Source organism: Capricornis sumatraensis, chromosome 13 (genome assembly GCF_032405125.1).
Source record: "Capricornis sumatraensis isolate serow.1 chromosome 13, serow.2, whole genome shotgun sequence".
NCBI classification, from domain to species: Eukaryota; Metazoa; Chordata; class Mammalia; order Artiodactyla; family Bovidae; genus Capricornis; species Capricornis sumatraensis.
The window spans coordinates 70510904-70532939 of NC_091081.1; the positions used below are offsets into that span (position 1 = coordinate 70510904).

Below are 22036 nucleotides of genomic sequence, written 5' to 3' on the forward strand. Positions count from 1 at the left end.
GTGCTCATTCGTGTCTGACTCTGTGACCTCATGGACTGTAGCCTGCCAGGCTCCTCTGCTCATGGAATTCTCCAGGCAAGAATACTGGAGTGGATTGCCATTCCTTTCTCCAGAGGGTCTTCTCGACCCAGGGATCGAACCCTCATCACCTATGTCTCCAGCATTGCAGACAGATACTTTTATTGCTGAACCATCAGATAATAGCTTTGTGCTTTAAATTGTTTGCATGATTATTTTATGCTAAGCATTATGGAACAGCTAGAAATAAATATTTTCCTCCAGGCAGTGTTTGGAAAGCAGTTGTTAATATTAGTTTTCATCTGATATTTCTGAGATGCTACTGAGATCACTAAATGATCAGGCTCATTCAAAAGAATGTGAATTCCTATCCAGAGAACTGAATTTTCTATGCTGCTTGTTGAAAAGAGGTCTTCTAGGTAATTATAACACCTTCCAGATCCTTGAAATGTCCCAACAGATATTAAAAAAGAATATTTATCTGTTCCCCTCACTTTATATTTTACTGGTTAATTCTAACTTTCAATCAATGAAACTAACATTGACTTTAGTATATTTTTATGTAGACAATAAATGTATCTGTTCCCTGTTTTCCAAGTCATTAACTGACTTGAAGGAAGTTTAACAATGCATAGTATATGTACTTGCTGCTAAGTCACTCCAGTCGTGTCCGACTCTGTGTGACCCCATAGACAGCAGCCCACCAGGCTCCCCCGTCCCTGGGATTCTCCAGGCAAGAACACTGGAGTGGGTTGCCATTTCCTTCTCCAATGCATGAAAGTGAAAAGTGAAAGGGAAGTCGCTCAGTCGTGTCCGACTTTGCGACCCCATGGACTGCAGCCTATCAGGCTCCTCCGCCCATGGGATTTTCCAGGCAAGAGTACTGGAGTGAGGTGCCATTGCCTTCTCCATATATGTACTTGGTTGACCATAAAATGATTGGACTTCTACAGATGGCCATGATTCCACCTGTTAAAGTGGTAGCCTCTACCACCTGAGGAGAGAATGGGGCATATTGCCCTTTCAGTCCAGGATATCTATACAAGGAGGAACCCCCTCCCCACTTTTATGTATTTCAAATAAATCCATATTAATAAAGCCGGAAATGCTTTGTAAAAACAGCAACAACAAAAACATCTTGGAATTGCCACCTGAATCAAATCTTTGGAAGAGGTGATGATTTCATTGATTTCTGCATAAAACAATGTTGCAGGTAAAAACATAATCTGCTGTAGTGTGTGTTATTTAGCTGCTGATCTTAAGGGGAATCTTTATACAAATTACTACAGCACAGCTAATTTGCAAGTATGTTTGAAGATTCAATGCCATCCTATTTCTTTTTACTGGGCTATGAAGGCACTTGTGTTACGGCTTTTTGACACAACTAGACTAACATTCACTCAGGGTTTCTCCAGGGAAACCCGCATTTAAATGGTAAATGTATTTGCCCTGAGGCATGTGACAGTTCCTTACTTTACTTCTTACACTGTATTTAAAGTTGGTTCTTCAGACACTTTGAAGTGGTACTTGTTTCACTCAATGGCGATGTATTGATCGTTTTAAGTGGATTGCAGACAAATGCAGCTTTTCTTCGATTTCAATTTATCATGTAACATCATAGAAGACTGGAAAGTTGCCACATGGTAATTCTGACCAACCTAAGGTCTTTATAATTAAAAAGGAGACACACCATTGAGGGGTTTCTGTAGGCACTGAACACACCAAGCAGCAGTTCTCAAAGAGTGAGACCGTTGGCCATGTGAGTACTCTGCTGTGTTAAGCTGCTTCAGTTCAGTTCAGTTCAGTTCAGTTCAGTCGCTCAGTCATGTCCGAGTCTTTGTGACCCCATGAATCGCAGTACGCCAGGCCTCCCTGTCCATCACCATCTCCCGGAGTTCACTCAGACTCACGTCCATCGAGTCCGTGATTCCATCCAACCATCTCATCCTTGGTCGTCCCCTTCTCCTCCTGCCCCCAATCCCTCCCAGCATCAAGGTCTTTTCCAATGACTCAACTCTTCACATGTGGTGTCCAAAGTACTGGAGCTTCAGCTTTAGCATCAGTCCTTCCAAAGACATCCCAGGGCTGATCTCCTTCCGAATGGACTGGTTGGATCTCCTTGAAGTCCAAGGGACTCTCAAGAGTCTTCTCCAACACCACAGTTCAAACGCATCAATTCTTTAGCGCTCAGCCTTCTTCACAGTCCAACTCTCATATCCATACATGACCACTGGAAAAACCATAGCCTTGACTAGACGGACCTTAGTCAGTAAAGTAATGTCTCTGCTTTTGAATATACTATCTAGGTTGGTCATAACTTTTCTTCCAAGGAGTAAGTGTCTGTTAATTTCATGGCTGCAGTCACCATCTGCAGTGATTTTGGAGCCCAGAAAAATAAAGTCTGACACTGTTTCTACTGTTTCCCCATCTATTTCCCATGAAGTGATGGGACCAGATGCCATGATCTTCATTTTCTGAATGTTGAGCTTTAAGCCAACTTTTTCACTCTCCTCTTTCACTTTCATCAAGAGGCTTTTGAGTTCCTCTTCACTTTCTGCCATAAGGGTGGTGTCATCCGCATATCTGAGGTTATTGATATTTCTCCCGGCAATCTTGATTCCAGCTTGTCCTTCTTCCAGTCCAGCGTTTCTCATGATGTACTCTGCATAGAAGTTAAATAAGCAGGGTGACAATATACAGCCTTGATGGACTCCTTTTCCTATTTGGAACCAGTCTGTTGTTCCATGTCCAGTTCTAACTGTTGCTTCCTGATCTGCATACAGATTCCTCAAGAGGCAGGTCAGGTGGTCTGGTATTCCCATCTCTTTCAGAATTTTCCACAGTTGATTGTGATCCACACAGTCAAAGGCTTTGGCTTAGTCAATAAAGCAGAAATAGATGTTTTTCTGGAACTCTCTTGCTTTTTCCGTGATCCAGCAGATGTTGGCAATTTGATCTCTGGTTCCTCTGCTTTTCTAACACCAGCTTGAACATCAAGGAGTTCACGGTTCACATATTGCTGAAGTCTGGCTTGGAGAATTTTGAGCAGTACTTTACTAGCGTGTGAGATGAGTGCAATTGTGCGGTAGTTTGAGCATTCTTTTGCATTGCCTTTCTTTGGAATTGGAACGAAAACTGACCTTTTCCAGTCCTGTGGCCACTGCTGAGTTTTCCAAACTTGCTGGCATACTGAGTGCAGCACTTTCACAGCATCATCTTTCAGGATTTGAAACAGCTCAACCGGAATTCCATCACCTCCACTAGCTTTGTTAGTAGTGATGCTTTCTAAGGCCCACTTGACCTCACATTCCAAGATGTCTGGCTCTAGATTAGTGATCACATCATTATGATTATCTGGGTCGTGAAGATCTTTTTTGTCCAGTTCTTCCATGTATTCTTGCCACCTCTTCTTAATATCTTCTTCTTCTGTTAGGTCCAGGCCATTTTTGTCCTTTATCGAGCCCATCTTTGCATGAAATGTTTCCTTGGTATCTCTAATTTTCTTGAAGAGATCTCTAGTCTTTCCCATTCTGTTGTTTTCCTCTATTTCTTTGCATTGATCTTGAAGAATGCTTTCTTATCTCTTCTTGCTATTCAGATGCTTATATCTGAATTCAGATGCTTATATCTTTCCTTTTCTCCTTTGCTTTTCGCCTCTCTTCTTTTCACAGCTATTTGGAAGGCCTCCCCAGACAGCCATTTTGCTTCAGTCGTGTCCAACTCTTTTGCTGCTCCATGGACTGTAGCCCACTGGGCTCCTCTGTCCATGGGATTCTCCAGGCAAGAATACTGGAGTGGGTTGCCATGTCCTCCTCCAGAGGATCTTCCCAACCCAGAGATCGAACCCAGGTCTCCCACACTGTAGGTGGACTCTTTACTGTCTGAGCTACCAGGGAAGCTAGGGCCATGCTTGTACCTGGAGGAGCAGCATTGCAGACAGAGGGAACAGCCATTTCAAAGGCCCTGAGGAAGCACATTTGGCATGTTCCAGGTACAGAAAGCACTCTGAGGATGAAACAGGCTGACAGGGTGTGTGGGAGACGAGAACAGGGAGGTGACAGGGACAGATCGGATGGGGCCTGCCAGCCTTCATGAAGATTAGGCTTCCCTCTGAGTGACTTGAATGACCAAGAGAATTTTGCCCAGAGCTGGGACATTATCTGTCATTTATCTTCAAAGCATCACATTGGTGGCAGTGTTGGGAAAAGGTTCTAAGAACCTGTCAATAATTCAGTTAAGAGCGAGTATGGTGGGGCTGGTGGCAGCTTTGGAGGTGTTGAAAAGTGGCTGGAGTCCAGATGTAGGATGAAGGTGGACTGATGGGTTAGATGTGAAGGATGAGAGCAGAGAAAGAGATTCGGATGACTCTGAGGTTTTTGGCTTGAGTAAGGGAAAGACGGAGTGCCATTTACAGAGATAGAGAAAACAGCCAGTAGCTTTATTTTATATCATTAGTTAACAAAACTTCCCATTAACAACTTCATGTAGTTTTTTGAAAGTTTGGGGAAAACACTTTCCTTCTGTAAGTTTGTATTCCTTTGCATGCTCAGTCACTCAGTTGGGTCCAACTTTTTTTGTGATGCTGGGGCTGTAGCCTGCCAGGCTCCTTTGTCCATGGGATTTTCCAGGCAAGAATACCGGAGTGGGTTGCCATTTCCTGCTCTCGTGGATCTTCCCGACCCAGGGGTCAAACCCTCGTCTCTTGCATCTCTTACATTGGCAGGCACAGTTTTCATCACTGAGCCACCTGGGAACACTTGTAGCCAATAATTTGGACTTGAACTCTGGGGAAGATTCCTGGTAAAGCCTCACATTCTACTTATAAGAGAGGCTAGCTTGTCCATGGTTTCCTGTAGAATAATTGCAAGAGTGGGTGAGGATGTTAGCTTTAGTGGCTCAGTGATGCTCATAAAAGGAAGGAGAGAGGGAGGAAGGAAGGAAAGCAGGAAGGAAGGGAGAAGAAAAGGAGGAAGGAAAGAAAGGAATCATTTAACCCCAGAGACTTCAGGTATATGTATGGTCCTCTTGAGGTAGGTGAAGACTTTTTAGTGGGAAAACTAACATCACAGTGACAGTACATTGATACGACATATTTAAATGTGTGAGCAGATGTCATCCACACTATAGTTTCAGAATGCAGTAAATTCACATTTAAAACTCTTGAAGTACAATGTATCAGAACTTACATGATTATATCCTTCTTTCTTAGATGATTTATGCTAGAAGGACAATGAGGTGATTTCTGCCATGCCAAGTTGGTGCCCATCATTGAGTGTATTTTCAAATTCTCTGTCAGTGGACAGCAAATCTTTTTACTACACAGCAAAGTAGATTATACAATTACATTTCAACTGCTCTGAAATGTTTCCATTTATAAGTGTCCAAAGGTGTCCAAGGGCAGTCTTTTACTATAATACAAATATAATTTTTTTTCCTGTGGCTCCATGTTGGCATTTCAGCATCAGATTCAGATTTTAGAGCAAACTATGACAATCTTCCAAAGAAACTTGGCAAAGAATATGGTCACTTACATACACAATATTCTGAATATTTCAAACCAGCTGAGCTTATACTAGTGAAGTAAAAGTCCAATATATGGAATTTTCCTTTTAATATATGGTCTATGTTATTACCATGGAAAATGATAAGTCTTTCTAGACTTGCCAGTGGTTCTAAATTTTGCACCCCCAGGACATACGTTGTTATGTCTGGAAACATTTTTGGTTGTCATCATTTTGGGGGTGGGGTGGGCTAATAGCATCTAGTGAGTAGAGACTAGGGATATAACTAAACAGCTTATGGTGCACAGGATAGTCAGCCCAGGAAAGAATCATTCAGTCCAAAATGTCAGTAATGCTGAGGTTGAGAATCCCTGGCTTATGCCGTTGCTCATAGCTCATTCCATAGCTCACAACACAATTGCAGTCCTTTAGCTGAGCCTTACACATCTATTGTTCAGCTCAATATTTGGCACTATGTCCGCCAAGTGCCACTGGCACTATGTTGCATTTCTCGGATGGGAAGAAAACACTACTTTGAGGTTACATGGTTTAGAGTCATTAGCTGAGTTGAAAGACCATTTGATCTTTCATTAGAAACTGGCAAGTGCACCAGATTAGGGCTTTACCAAGAAAATCATGGGGCTTCCCAGGTTCAGTGGTAAAGAATCTGCCTGCAATGTAGGAGACGAGATGTGGGTTTGATTTTTGGGTTGGGAGGATCCCCTGGAGAAGGAAATGGCAACCCACTCCAGTATTCTGGCCTGGGAAATCCCATGGACAGAGGGGCCTGGCAGACTATAGTTCATGGGGTCACAAAAAGAGTAGGACATGATGCAGGGACTAAAACGACAGAAGAATATCATGAAGGTTAAAGAGATTTTGAAAGATAATAGTCACCTTTCAGTGCAGTTCAGTTCAGTTCAGTCACACAGTCGTGTTCGACTCTTCACGACCCCATGAATTGCAGCACTCCAGGCCTCCCTCTCCATCACCAACTCCCGGAGTTCACTCAGACTCACGTCCATCGAGTCGGTGATGCCATCCAGCCATCTCATCTTCTGTCATCCCCTTCTCCTCCTGTCCCCAATCCCTCCCAGCATCAGAGTATTTTCCAGTGAGTCAACTCTTTGCATCAGGTGGCCAAAGTACTGGAGCTTCAGCTTTAGTATTATTCCTTCCAAAGACATCCCAGGGCTGATCTCCTTCAGAATGGACTGGTTCGATCTCCTTGCAGTCCAAGGGACTCTCAAGAGTCTTCTCCAACACCACAGTTCAAACACATCAATTCCTCAGCTCTCAGCTTTCTTCACAGTCCAACTCTCACATCCATACATGACTACTGGAAAAACCATAGCCTTGACTAGATGGACCTTTGATGGCAAAGTAATGTCTCTGCTTTTCAATATGCTATCTAGGTTGGTCATAACTTTTCTTCCAAGGAGTAAGTGTCTGTTAATTTCATGGCTGCAGTCATCATCTGCAGTGGTTTTGGAGCCCAGAAAAATAAAGTCTGACACTGTTTCCACTGTTTCCCCATCTATTTCCCATGAAGTGATGGGGCCAGATGCCATGATCTTCATTTTCTGAATGTTGAGCTTTAAGCCAACTTTTTCACTCTCCTCTTTCACTTTCATCAAGAGGCTTTTTAGTTCCTCTTCACTTTCTGCCTTAAGGGTGGTGTCATCCGCATATCTGAGGTTACTGATATTTCTCCCGGCAATCTTGATTCCAGCTTGTCCTTCTTCCAGTCCAGCGTTTCTCATGATGTACTCCGCATAGAAGTTAAATAAGCAAGGTGACAATATACAGCCTTGACGTACTCCTTTTCCTATTTGGAACCAGTCTGTTGTTCCATGTCCAGTTCTAACTGTTGCTTCCTGACCTGCATACAGATTCCTCAAGAGGCAGGTCAGGTGTTCTGGTATTCCCATCTCTTTCAGAACTGTCCACAGTTTGTTGTGATCTACACAGTCAAAGGCTTTGGCATAGTCAATAAAGCAGAAATAGATGTTTTTCTGGTCCCCTTTATTTCACTTCTAAGAACTTTATCTATGCCTTTGTTAGCCATTCTAGTCCCAAGGCTTTCTCTTCACTTGAGTGTCAATTAGAGCTAACAATTTGAGATGCTACATACACACATACACAGACACACGATTTTAACTGTGGCTGCCAGATATCAATGAGTTTCACAGGCCCCTGGTACAATATTCTTGACAATGTGTGCCTGATATTTTGAAGACCATCTGTCTCATTTTAATTGAGAATACACTCTGCCAAAGGTTTTGCATGCCAAATGACTTTTAAAAAAATCTTGTGCTGTTAAAAAATGTTTTAAAATATTTTTATTGAGGTAAAATTCACACACCATAAAACCCAGCCATTTAAAGTGTACTATTCAACTTTTAAAGTACACTCAAAGAATCGTGCAACTGTCACTACAATCTAAGTTTAAAACTTAGAATCTTCATCCTCCCATAAAGAAAGCTCATAACTATTAGCAATCACTCCACATACCCCAGCACCCTCAGACCTAGGCAACCAGTAATTAATTTTTTAACTCTATATTTGGGCTATTCTAGACATTTCATATAAATAGAAGCACATAGTATTTTACTACTGGTTTCTTTCACTAAGAATGTTTTCAAGATTCATCCTTTGATAGTATGTATCAGGGATTTTTTTCTTGAGTCTAAATTATGTTCCATTGTATATTTACAATATTTTGTTAATCCATTTGTCATTCGATAGGTGTTTGTATTGTTTCTACTTTCGTATTGTAAATAATGCAGACATGAACAAGTTTTAGGGTGGGACCATGATTCAACATGACTTGTGTCCTTATGAAGAGAGACACCAAGGGTATATGAGTGGGTTTCCCAGTTGGCTCAGTGGTAAAGAATCTGCCTACAAATTCAGGAGCTGTGGGAGATGTGGGTTCAATCCCTGGGTGGGGAAGATCCCCTAGAGAAGGAAATAAAAACCCACTCCAGTATTTTTGCCTGGAGAATCCCATGGACAGAGGAGCCTGGTGGGCTACAGCGTTTGGGGTTGCAAAGAGGCGGACATGACTCAATGACATGCACGCATACAGGGTGTACGTACACAAAGGAGAGATCATGGGAGGATACCTTGATCTTCCAACTTCTAGCCTCCAGAACTGTGAGAAGTAAATTTATGTTTTAAGACAACCAGTCTGTGGTATTTTGTTATGGAAGCCCTAGATGACTAATATGCTTAGGGGTAGAATTGCTGGTCATGTGGTAACTCTATGTTTAACAGTGTGCAGAACTGCCAAATTATCCACAAACAGGTCTTCATATGTGTTTTCTTTTTAGTAAACACATAGGAGTGGCAGACCTGAAAGTATTATGTTTAACTTTTTAAGAAACGGACAAACGGTTTTCCAAAGAGACTGTGCCATTTTACATTCCCACCAGCAGTGTGTGCAAGCTCCAACTTTCCATTTCCTTGCCCAAACCTGTCATTGTCTGTTTTGATTATAGTCATCCCAGTGGGTGTGAAATGGTACTTCATTATGTTTCTTTTTTTCCCCCCACAGGGTTTATTTATTTGTGTGAGTCTTTTTTTCCCCATAGGATTTATTTATTTTTTTGAGCCCTTATAGGTTCATAGCAAAATTGAGCAGAAAGTACAGTGTTCCCAGGAAACTCCCATCCATGTCTACCTCACCTCAACTCTCCCACTATCAATATCACATGTCAGAGTGGTAAACTTGCAATTTATTACAAGTGATGAAACCTATTTTGTCACATCATTATCACCTAGGGTCTATAGTTTTATTAGGTTTCATTCTTGGTGTTGTGGACAATGTAAAATAACATGGATCCACTGGTGTGGCTGTCCTATGGAATTGTTTCACCGCTCTGAAAGTCCTCTGTGCTCTGCTTACTCATTCTTCTCCCCTCCCCCAACCTCTTCATTAGGGTTTTGATGGTTTTTATATTTTCCGAGGGACTAATGCCGTTCATCATCTTTCCATGTGCTTATGGCCACTTGTCTTTCTCAGAGGGGAGATACAGGTCAAGTTGTACAAACTGTCAGTTATAAGTATGTACAGTACAGATGACCGTAATTCCGTGTCTCTCACATCTGCCTGTGTTCACAGGTGGGTTCTTTAACCCCAGCGTTAGCTGGGAAGCCCCATTAGTGATATAATATTGTGCCAATATTAAATATACATAGTATTTTTAAAAGTAACTTTATAGAACTTTTAGATTTATTAAGCTTTTGGTATCTTTATTTTGAAATAAAACATGTCTATTAAAAGTTCCTTTGCCTAATTTAAAAATTGGATTGTCTTATTCCTGAGTATCAGTGCTTTTTAGAGGTCCAGTTTGCCTCTAACTGAAAAGGAAAATAACCCACTATTTCATCTAGTATGAGAGAAACACTATAGTGCGTTATCCTGAACGGTGGTCTTCTGAGCAGGTTTCACTGTTCCTTAATATCTGGGATCCACTGATTGTCAACGTAGTTGACTTGTGATTTCAGGGCAGAGGCACCACTTTTCTGGCAGCTGGACTCATAGGAGTCCAAAAGAAACAAATAGCTTCAGGCAATTTTTAATAAATCTTATGTAATAGTGTAACCATTTCTGATATCACAATCAGAGAATAGAATCAAACAGCACTTCTTACTATTAAATATGAAACACACAGGAAAAGCACAGCTGGAGGAAAAGTGTTATATGATTTAACGTCCATTAGCTTGTTCTCTTTATCAGACAGGATGTTTGCTGACTTTAGTAACCCACACAACTCTCCTCTAGGGTGAACAGTGTTTATGTTATTCCAACCAATTAAATTCAGCAACTATTAACTGTACCATTGGAAAAAACCCTGATGTTGGGAAAAATTGAAGGCAGGAGGAGAAGGGGGCAACAGAAGATGAGATGGTTGGATGGCATCATCAACTCAACGGACATGAGTTTGGGCAAACTCTGGGAGATAGGGACGGACAGGGAGGCCTGTCATGCTACAGTCCATGGGGCTGCAGAGTTAGACATGGTTGAGCAACTAAAAAACAACAGCAAAAGTTTACTGCCCACCCAACAACAAACATTTAATGCCTTTTCTACTGAATTCATTGAGTTACTTGATGTTTTCAGAAAGGAATAAATGCATTCTATGTTTACTCACTTTCTGGAAAAGGAAATAGCAGCCTCCTTTTTTTGGTATTTATTATTCATTTGGCTAAAGAGATTCTAGAACTTAGCACTGAATATTTTGGCAGAAAGAAAATCTAAAATGGAAAATGCCATGGTGATTTAACTACCAGATTTAAAAGAACCTTAAAGTTCACTTGTACTAAAAACTTCCAGAAATTATTTCACTAACTCCTTTTGAGAACTCATGTTGTATTCAAAATTTCCTTTCTCCATGGAGAATCAATGTCATAATGGATGTTTCAGGCCTGTTCTCTGACTTCAGTAAACCAGCTCCTCCCTGCCGGTATCTTATAAGGATGAAACTCTTCACAACTATTTTACCTGATAACATGAGTAGCTCCCATGTTCACTTACATAGGTGACATGTGACTGCCATAAATATGGATGGGAATAAAGGTGTTGGTCTGCATATTAAATGAGAGGAAGCTTAATTTGTCTTTTATAAAAAACCCTCCACTCTGAATGAGTTCCAGTATCTTCTTTCCACACCTTAATGGACCTCCTTGCCGATCCCTGGAATGTATCCATGGGAGTCCACTTACTGACCCAATGATACTCATGAACTACCATTTCTTTGGGGTGCAATCTTTATTCTTTAGATGTTTAAGTCACAGTTAAACAGTTTTGAGTATATATTTTTAGAAACATTACAATGCTATTTAAAAGTGGTAGCATAAACTGTATCACCCATTTGTTTCTCCAAGGATAGTCTGGATCAAGAGTTCAACCAGAGAAACAAAACCTGTTGGAGATACATATTCAAGGATTTATTGCAAGGCATTGGCTGATGTGATTGTGGAGGCTGGCTAGGTAAGTCTGAAGTCCAGAGGGCAGGCCATCAAGAAGGACAGGCTGGAACCCTAAGGCATGAGCTGAAGTTGCTGTCCACGGGTGGAATTTCTTCTGGGAAGTCTCACATCTGCTTGGAAAGACTCTCAACTGATTAAATCATGTCTGCTCAGCTCATCTAGAATAATCTCCTTTAAAGCCAACTGATTATGGACACTAGTCGTACGAAAACATTTCATAGCCACACAGTATCTGATTGGTTGAGACTACAGCCTGGACAAAATGACTCGTAAATCTGACCATCACAGGTAACAATAATTTCTGTTGTCCTGGGGCAGTCACAGAATATTACTTGTTTACATTTATGTGGACACAGCTTTTAAAAGCTGTTACATGCAACCTCAACCATTTCATTGTTTTTTTTAACAAAGTGTAAGATGTAAAATTAAATGGAACTTTGTTTTATAGTCTGTCAGACTTGCAAACACTGCTGCCGCTGTGTGGACAGACTTCTTCCTACAATAGGGCTTTGTCCATGATCAACAAAATTGTGTATACAGCAACTTACAATGTGGCCAGAAAAATTTGCCCATTCCCTGCCTTGCTCCTGCTGAGGAGACACTAGAGTTAATTTAAAAATAGGCTATTATAGTTTTCAAAATTTTTGGTCTCAGGATCAAAATTTTTGGTCTCAGGTGCCATCTAAATTATTGAGGACTCTGAAGACCTTCTGTTTATATGGGTTATACTTATTAGCTTGCTTTGCTTTGCTTGCCTGCTCAGTCATGTCTGACTCTGCGACTCCATGGACTGTAGCCCATCAGGCTTCTCTGTCCATGGGATTATCCTGGGAAGAATACTGGAGTGGGTTCCTCCTCCAGGGGATCTTCCTAACCCAGGCATAGAATCCTAGCCTCCTATGGCTCCTGCACTGGCAGGTGGATTCTTTACCACCTGAGCCACCTGGGAAGCCGGTTTGGGCTGCTACAAAACTCTTTCCAGGGACCTGAAGACTGTACACAGGGGGACATCCCCTCTGAAGCTCATCTGGGGAAGCTCTTCCTCTTTCTGAGGAAATTTGGGGACAAATGTCTGCTCCCTAAGGCAATGGAAGAATCAGTCATCAGAACTGTGAGGCATACAAATCACAGATGTGAAAAGATTCCATGTGCTGAAAATAGGTTCTTGCTCAAAATTGTGTTTTGAATAGGCTCTATTGAGGGTTTGGAACTTAAGAGCAGGTTTACTAGAAGACAAAGATACCACAGGGGTTTGGAGATTAAGCTCTTTAAGGCCGAAGGGATGGAATAACTGAATGGCAGAAAGAAAAAGTCACTGAATAATTTAGTCATCCTTACAAAGAATTGTTACACAAGTAATGGAGCTTAAATTTTATTTCTATTTTGCAAGGAAAAAGCATAAGCTGTAGTACGAAAGATTTGGTTCCAATATAACACAGTTTTAATGAACAAAATTGGTCTTGAGAGTCACTGATATTAAATAATGGAATAGGGTTCAAGGGATGGTATAGGACCTTCAAAGATAAAGTATGCAGGGCTCTGAAAGGCTAACTGAAGGCAAAGGAAAGTTGGAGATGTCAACTTTGGTCCTGGCCAACTTCTCCTGCTATTTTCTGTATATGGTAGTCTGTTAACTCAGAAGCAACACCACATACCCATTATGAGAACTGAGTTCCCTTTGTGGTTTATCCATTACTCCTTCCTTCAAAGGAAGGCTCACAAGTGGTTCATATTTAAGCCTTATGTGTGATACCATTTATGTGAAATTCACAACGCAATGAAGGTACACAGAAATTCTTGTACATTATATAAAAGGTAGAGCTGACTGCTCCCACTTTCAAGAAGCATTATGGAAGATTAGATTTTTCTTTACCAGAGTAGACAGGTTTAAAACATATTGCTTGTACTGTTTCATTTCAGTAGCATGTCATTTTTATATTGCTATGCCAGTAAGAAATTAAGAAATAGCATATAATTGTGGGATTCTGTTTAAATTCTAGAAAAATTGAAAGATACTTTTTATTCAGCTTAACAAGGCCTGAGCTCTTTTAGCACAGGTGATTTTCACATTTCCCAAAGATTATCCTAGTTTAATAAACATAAAAATACTCAAGCACAATTAAATATTGGGAGAACTTGTAAAGCAGAGCATAAGATTTAAAAGACATCATTTGTTTCTTTGTCTACTTAACAGGGTAACTTGGGTTGATGATTCATCTTGCATTGTTAAATTCAAATCCTAAATATTTTGACAAATACTGTCAAGTTTGATAACTGTAAAGAATTTGTGGTTGTATGTTGAATTATCATGTAGAGAGTTTTAAGTTTATTAATACAGTATAAAAGGGGCCAATCCCTAATAAGCTATCTCTAAAACACGGGCCATTCTGCTGAGATCACAAAGAGAAAAGCTGAAATTGCAATAAGTATGGTAAAGCTACCTGAGTTTGAAGCAAGAGACTAAGGAATTAGGTGTATTTCACATTATAGGACTTCGTTATATATAAATAAGTCTTCTCAGTCCTAGTAAGGTTACTTGGATTCATTTAAGAGAGATGCAGGGCTTTCCTGGCGGATCATTGGGTGAAGAATCCGCCTGCCAATGCAGGAGACTCAGCTTTGATCCCTGACCTGGGAAGATCCCACATGCTGTGAAGCAACTAAGCCTGTGAACCACAACTATTGAGCCTGTGCTCCAGAGCCCAGGGTGAGCCTATGTGCCGCAGCTGCTGAAGCTGGTATGCCCTAGAGCCCATGCTCCACAACAAGAGAAGCCACTGCAATAAGCCTGTGCACCGCGACCAAAGAGTAGCGCCCAGCTCACTGCAACTAGAGAAAAAGCCCATGTAGCAACAAAGATCCAGCACAACCAAAAAAAAAAAAAAAAAGAGAGAGAGAGAGACATACAGTCCCAGTTCCAAACACATTTCAGCTCACTAAGGACTTGAATTACCTTACTATTTTCCCTCTGTGGTTCATTAATAAAGTACTCATTTAAGAACAACTATTTTTAAAAGTATGGTGATATTTCAGAAAATATAAAAAGACAGGAGGAGGAAAAAAAAAAAGCCCTTTGTTTGCAGCCAAGATGTGGAGACTAGATTGGAATTTATTTTGAACAATTATTTGGGAGAACTGTCATAACTATGAGAAATGCTGGACTGGATGAAGCACAAGCTGGAATCAAGATTGCAGGGAGAAATATCAATAACCTCAGATATGCAGATGACACCACCCTTATGGCAGAAAGTGAAGAACCAAAGAGTCTCTTGAGGAAAGTGAAAGAGGAGAGTGAAAAAGTTTGCTTAAAACTCAACATTCAGAAAACTAAGATCATGGCATCCAGAACCATCACTTCATGGCAAATAGATGGGGAAACAGTGAGAGACTTTATTCTCTTGGGCTCTAAAATCTCTGCAGATGGGGACTGCAGCCATGAAATTAAAAGATGCCTACTCCTTGGAAGAAAAGCTACAACCAATCTAGACAGCATATTAAAAAGGAGAGACATTACTTTGCCAAAAAAGGTCTGTCTAGTCAAAGCTATGGTATTTTCAGTAGTCACATATGGATGTGAGAGTTGGACTATAAAGAAAGCTGAGTGATGAAGAACTGATGCTTTTGAACTGTGGTGTTGGAAAAGACTCTTGAGAGTCCCTTGGACAGCAAGGAGATCCAACTAGTCCATCCTAAAGGAAATCAGTCCTGAATTCATTGGAAGGACTGATGCTGAAGCTGAAATTCCAATACTTCAGCTACCTGATGCGAAGAATTGACTCATGTAAGACTGAAGGCAGGAGGAGAAGGGGATGACAGAGGATGAGATGGTTGGATGGCATCACCGACTCAATGGACATGAGTTTGAGTAAACTCTGGGAACTGGTGATGGACAGGGAGGCCTGGCGTGCTGCAGTCCATGGAGTCGCAAAGAGTTGGACATGACTGAGCAACTAAACTGTCACAACTATTTTGAAGAAAGAATGTCTATAAAATATAGGGTTCTGTGGTTTAAACAATTTTGACACCTTTTTTTGAAAGACCAAAACAAACAAAAAATGAAAACCATGTAGTATGTTCTATAGATCAGAAATTTAATAAATGCCCAAATTTCAATTTACACTAAAATATTTATTTAATTGATGACATTTTACAGAAATAAATAAGAGCAGTTTTTCTCTAATACAGATAGGTATATTTATCTATTCATATTTTTATATTTCTCTTTATACAAAATTGAAGCATTATCAAATTACTTTCCCTAAAACTGTAGCGCAAAAAAGAATACTCAGAAACAGAAAGAAATACTGAAACATGTCCATCATTAAATTAGAACCAAGGGCCTTCTGAATTGCAGCAAGTTATGATTTAGAGAAAAAACATGAGATTTGGAGCCAAGGGTCCTGGGCTCCACTGTTTACTTGCTATGTGTCATAGGCATATTTCTTAGTATTTCTGAACCTCAGTTCTCTACTTTTAAAACAGGAATGCTATAAATTTCATCAACTTCACAGGACTGGTGGGCAAATTAAACACAAAAATGTATAGGAAAGCTCTTTATAACATGTAAAGAGCTACAAAAATAATAGTTTTGTCTAATTTCATACAAAAGAATCAATGCATATCTTCCTTCAACTGAAGAATAAGCACCAAAAATGTGTGTGTGTTTTCTTCAGTTGGATTATGTCACTCTATAAACCAGAATAAGAAAATGCACCTTAACTAAGCACCAAAGCCTCTTGGACAAATGTGATCCAGGGTATATTCCTGTTAGTTTTCTGGACAACTAAGTAGGAGTTAATGAGTCCTGAGGGTCATTTGAAACTCTGAAGGCTCAAAGAAAATAAATCAAGAACATTTGTATTACATCAAATGGCTAGGATACAACAAGCTACTCCTTATTTAACAATTTCAAAGTCCATTAATTCTTCACAGAAGAAGAAACACTGGGTTATTATCACTGGCAATTATTTGCTTCTGTGAATATGACATTCTCTTGTTACAAAGATCAAATGCTAATCCTTGAGGGAAGTACTAGTGGAATGAAATAACAAATCCTACCATAAATTTAGATATTAGTGGCTAAAAAGTCTAGTTACACAAGAACATAGGAAAGAAAAAGAATCTAAGACATTAGTATGTAATAATGATAAAAAAAAACCCTGCCATATTGCTATAATCATAAGAACTGAAATTATAGACACTGCAATATTTACAGATCAATCTTAAAACATAAACATTTAGAACACAAATTAAAAGTAGAGAAAACAATTTTAATTAAACATTAATACACTTAATAAAGCTATGTTAACTGCCTACACTGGTAATATTTAACATATAACAGAAATACTTAAAGTGTTCAGTGTTTCAATTTTTAGTAGCAAGATACAGAGAAAAGAAATAATTGTCTAATATTAACTTACTGTTGGAGCTACATTACTCTGAAGTTACTATTTATGGAGTTACAGTCTATAACTACTCAAAGAACTGGGAGCTAATATAATTCATCATCTTTTAAATATATTACTAATAAGATATTGGTGAATCCTGTGCTAAAGATACTAAAGGCTCTTCCAAAAATGAGATCTATCTTGGTTGAGTATACTGAGTCATATAAAACTAGAATAGTTGAGTTACTCTCTTATTCTAACTTCTTTTTAAGACTGATTTTATCAAAAGAAAAGTACACAATACCTCTCTTAATTCCCTCAGATAGAGATATTCTTTGGAATAAAAATAAGTATTTTTGTGTGTGTGTGCATGTGTGCAGTCGCTCAGTGGTGTCCAACTCTTTTGCGACCACCGTGGGCTGTAGCCAGCCAGGCTCCTCTGTCCCTGGGATTCTCCAGGCAAGAATACTGGAGTGGGTTGCCATTTCCTCCTCCAGGGGATCTTTCTCACCCAGGGATCAAACCCATGTTTCCTGCATTGGCAGGTGGATTCTTCATCACTGTGTCACCTGGGGAGCCCAAACATTTTATTAGGAGTGTAAAATTAAAGATCTTGATAGCTATTATGGAAACAGTATATTGAAAAGGACTCAAAAACTACTGGACTGTACAACCAAAAAAGCGATAAATTCATTCAACTAAGAACAGTGTTTACTGACATCTACTGGACTGTTTTACTTATAACTTTATTCTATAAACTATGAAAAATTTAAAATACACTAAAGTCTGGACTGAACCAAATGTACTTCATTCAAGGTCTTCAGTGTCTTTGGTAAACAGGTCTGCCAGGTCAGCCACGGTCAAGACAGAGGCCTCGGAATGCTTTGCGGAAGGGTTCGTGTGACTGCGGGATTTTCCAAGTGAGCAGAATCAGAAAGAAACCCCCAGAAATAAATTATTATGTTTGTCTTTATATACTGTTCTGGTCTCATAATAATGTAAGACATAAAAATATATTAATATTATATTCTTAATATAAGAGTATGTCCCTAATTTTTTGTAATTGAGTTATAAGAAACTCCAAGAAGATGATGGGATCATTATTACAACTTGTTAAAATTAGGAAAGATTTCTATATAGCATTTTCAAACTTTGCCATAAAATGTTTTCCTCTGTACACTTAATAAACAAAACCCCTTGCCAACTACTGCTAAGGCTTTCACCTTACAACTTACCTTCTTACTATCCAAAGTTAATTTCAAGAAAAATTCAAGCTGCTATTTTTATTGAGGCAGCTTAAATATAATCACTGAATTCTGTTTTATTTGGAAATACCACCAAGAAAAAGCCTTCATGTTTGAGGCAAAAAGCTTTTGTGGCAGCCTCTCTCTTTTCCACAGACCACCAATGAAAAGAGAATTTCTGGTTTTCAATGGCCGCTTTACTATGCAAAGTACTAATACCTCTGCAGAAACCATCCCTTCCAAGGCAATCATCTCTTCTGAGTTTATCTTGCAATCACACCTATCTCACCAGAATTCAGTCAGGCATTAGTTTATGTTTCAAGAAAACATATATGGAAAGAAAACAAATATTGAAAGAAAATATATTAGGAAGTAAATGTTAGGAAGTTTTATGATTTCAAACTTAAGTTTTTAAAATTAAGGCTGTTTTAGTCTCCCTGCTTCTGCTCTGCCTGTAAGAGTAATAATACAATTACCAGCCTAGTTTTAAGTCCATACTTTTTAACTTGCATGTAACCAACAAGTGTCTCTAAGTTTCATGTTACAGATTTCAGACCAAGGCTTTTAGGTTGGGCATAAAGATAGATTTCATTTAAAAAGTAATCCAGCATGGCAAGGAAATATAGGCTAGTTCTCCCAAAGCCCTCCACTGGCAAAATATATATGGGTGATTAAAAGTATAATAGCTCTGAAATAAAGTTTCTTTAACAGCAGAATCACTTAAATATTTTTTTATGTATCTGCTGTTGTTCTTCCGTCTCTGTCGTGTCCAACTCTTTGGGACCCAATGGACTGCAGCACTCCAGGCTTCCCTGTCCTTTATTATCTCCCGGAGTTTGCTCAAACTTATAATCCCTACTAATAAATTAAGTCAAATATAGAATGCTTGGAGTATTAGCTGGGAAATTTTGGATAGGTAAAATGTCATACCTTGCTCTATAAAAAGTATATGCACTTACATCTTTTGGTTGACTAAGTGATCATCTAGGTGAAGACGTTCTACATGCTTACACAACCTTAGATGAACAGGAACACTGCTGCCATCCACTTGAAGCGAACTGTTACCTACCTCCTTTCAGCAGTTTTCAGCATTGCTTGCATTCTTTCTTCTATTGTCGCTTTTATTAAGAATCTGTGTACAATAGTGGGTCTAGAAGGTACATAACAATGATAAGTTTAAAAACACCTGTAGAACAGTTTAGAATGAATAAACTTCATATATTACATGCTATATCTATCAGTCAGTATCTCCTGTGGCAGGTACTAAGCCAGGTGCTGGGGTGAGGGGGTTTGGTCAACAGCGAGTACAACAAGCTAATCTCAATGAACCGATATCTACAGTATCTACTGAGGGAAGACATAATAAAAACACACCAAAAAGACATTTTCAGGTATAGACAAGGTCATGAGGAGGCTGACATATGACCTGAAACATGACTGCTGAGAATAGGTGGCTACAAGCAGAGGACAGGGAGGAGCAACCTGACAGAAGCAGCAGTAAATCAATGCCACGTCCGAGCACAAGCTTCGAAAGTCTGAAGGGCAGAAAGCAGGCTAGCAGGGACGAAGCATATGGTGAGGGGGACGGAGGTTGGATTCCCTTCCTGCCCAGCTACCTGCAGGGTGGCTAAATCCTCCTTACCCTGCCCCTAACATAGTATATGCATTTACTTATTATGTTTATTGTTTACCGTCTGTCTCTACCAATCCCCTACAACTAGTATTTAAGCTAGGTGAGGGCATCTCAAGTACTTAGAACAGTGCTTGGCACACAGCAGGAGCTCAATAAAAATTTACTGAATGAACTATGTGGATACTGCTGGAGGTAGACAGCTCAAGTTGGTGATGGAAAGATGAGTTACTTCTACTCTGACTGCAGCTGTTTTCCCTTTTCTCCCTCAACAAGGAGGAGGAACAGAGAGACTGCAGATTCACTCTTCAGAAAGCAGAAAAATCTATATACTAGGGAAGCAAAGTAGGATTGTTAAGCAGTGTTGAGTGGCCTTTATAGACTTGTGGTCTTACATCTGAGATAAGCCCACTGTATGCTTTAGAAAACAATAAGATAAGAAGTCAGTGCTTAAAAATATAAGACAAGGCGAAAACAAACAGGGACCTCTCTGGTGGTCCAGTGGTTAAGGGTCTGCACTTCCGTTTCAGGGGGGATGGGGTTGCTCCCTGGTCAGGGTACTAAGATAACCACATGCAGTGTGGTACGGCCCCAAACCAAACAAAACCACCCCCGTCCCCCACATAAACCCGAATCAAACAAAGAAAAAACCCAGTAAGACATAACTACATTTTAAGTGATACTTGGTAGTACTTTAGAACAATCTTGCCTTTATTACAATTATATTACTTTGTCACATTTTGCTTGATGAATGTCTCTTTCCTGCTTAAAATTAAAGCCGTCGTTTGCTCTCTCGGCCACTGCTTACAGAGCAGGCTATGTTTCTGAGTGTGGCATACAAGCCCTTACCTCCTGCCACTCCTCTGCACATACTTTATACCCCGGCAACTTCAAACTCCTGACGGTCCTGAGAAACATCATCTGGATTTTCTCCTCTGTGTTTCTGCACAAGCAACTCTCTGCTGTGTGAGCACCCTTCTCTAGGCCAACTCTGGAGTAATTAGTCCTTCAAGACTCAGTCTAATGAAGCCTCTTCTGACTCTCTAGGGTACAAGAGTGCACGCTCTTCTTTGTTACCACAGTATTCCTATTTTTGCACATTCTACTATAATATGTCAAATCATCTGTTTCCTGTATTACATAGTGATCTCATTGGGGAAACAAGATTATATCTTATTCAATTTGAATCTTCAGGGTAGAGCATATTTGTCATCATTGTTTAGTCACTGAGTCCTGGGGACTCTTGTGACTCCACAGACTCTAGTCCACCAGGCTCTTCTGTCTATTGGATCTCCTAGGCAAGAATACTGGAGTGGGTTGCCATTTCCTCCTCCAGGGGATCTTCTGGACCCAGGGATTGAACCCACATCTCCTGTATTTCAGGCGGATCCCTTACTGCTGAGCCCACCAGGGAAGCCTCCAGTGTCTAGAATAATACCTGACATATAGCAAGGGTTCAATCAATATTTATTTAACAAGTGCTTACTATGGGTGCCACCACCCTTATGGCAGAAAGTAAAGAGGAACTAAAGAGCCTCTTGATGAAAGTGAAAGAGGAGAGTGAAAAAGCTGGCTTAAAATTCAACATTCAAAATATGAAGATCATGGCATCCAGTCCCATTACTTCAAATAGATGAGGAAACAATGAAAACAGTGACAGATTTTATTTTTGGGTTCCAAAATCACTGCAGATGGTGACTGTAGCCATGAAATTAAAAGACGCCTGCTCCTTGGAAGAAAAGCTATGACAAACCTAGAGAGCATATTAAAAAGCAGAGACATTACTTTGCCAACAAAGGTCCATCCAGTCAAAGCTATGGTTTTTCTAGTAGTCAGGTATGCACATGAGAGTTGGACCATAAAGAAAGCTGAGTGCTGAAGAACTGATACTTTTAAACTATGGTGCTGGAGAAGACACTTGAGAGTCCCTTGGACTGCAAGGAGATCCAACCAATTGCAAAGGAAATCAGTCCTGAATATTCACTGGAAGGACTGATGCTGAAGCTCCAATACTTTGGCCACCTGATGTGAAGAACTGACTCATTGGAAAAGACCCTGATGCTGGGAAAGATTGAAAGCAGGAGGAGAAGGGGATGACAGGATGAGATGGTTGGATGGCATTACCAACTTGATGGACATGAGTCTGAGCAAGCTCTAGGAGTTGGTGATGGACAGGGAAGCCTGGCATGCTGCAGTCCATGTGGCTGCAAAGAGTTGGACATGACTAAAGGACTGATTTGAACTGAGTATGGATGCATT

The 22036-nt window shown here is 40.0% G+C and overlaps 1 protein-coding gene across 2 annotated transcripts in view; it reads right to left on the reverse strand.

The window, feature by feature from the left end:
- Window positions 1-15799: 15799 nt before the first annotated feature.
- SHPRH (SNF2 histone linker PHD RING helicase) overlaps window positions 15800-22036 on the reverse strand; it is a 74983-nt gene continuing 68746 nt past the window's right edge. For both annotated transcript variants that reach the window (XM_068984895.1, XM_068984896.1), the window contains 2 exons: window positions 19217-19297; window positions 15800-17807 (listed from right to left, as the gene is read on the reverse strand). In XM_068984895.1, the coding sequence (XP_068840996.1) occupies window positions 17711-17807; window positions 19217-19297 (178 nt within the window). In that variant the 3' untranslated portion in view covers window positions 15800-17710. The remainder of the gene's footprint in view (window positions 17808-19216; window positions 19298-22036) is intronic.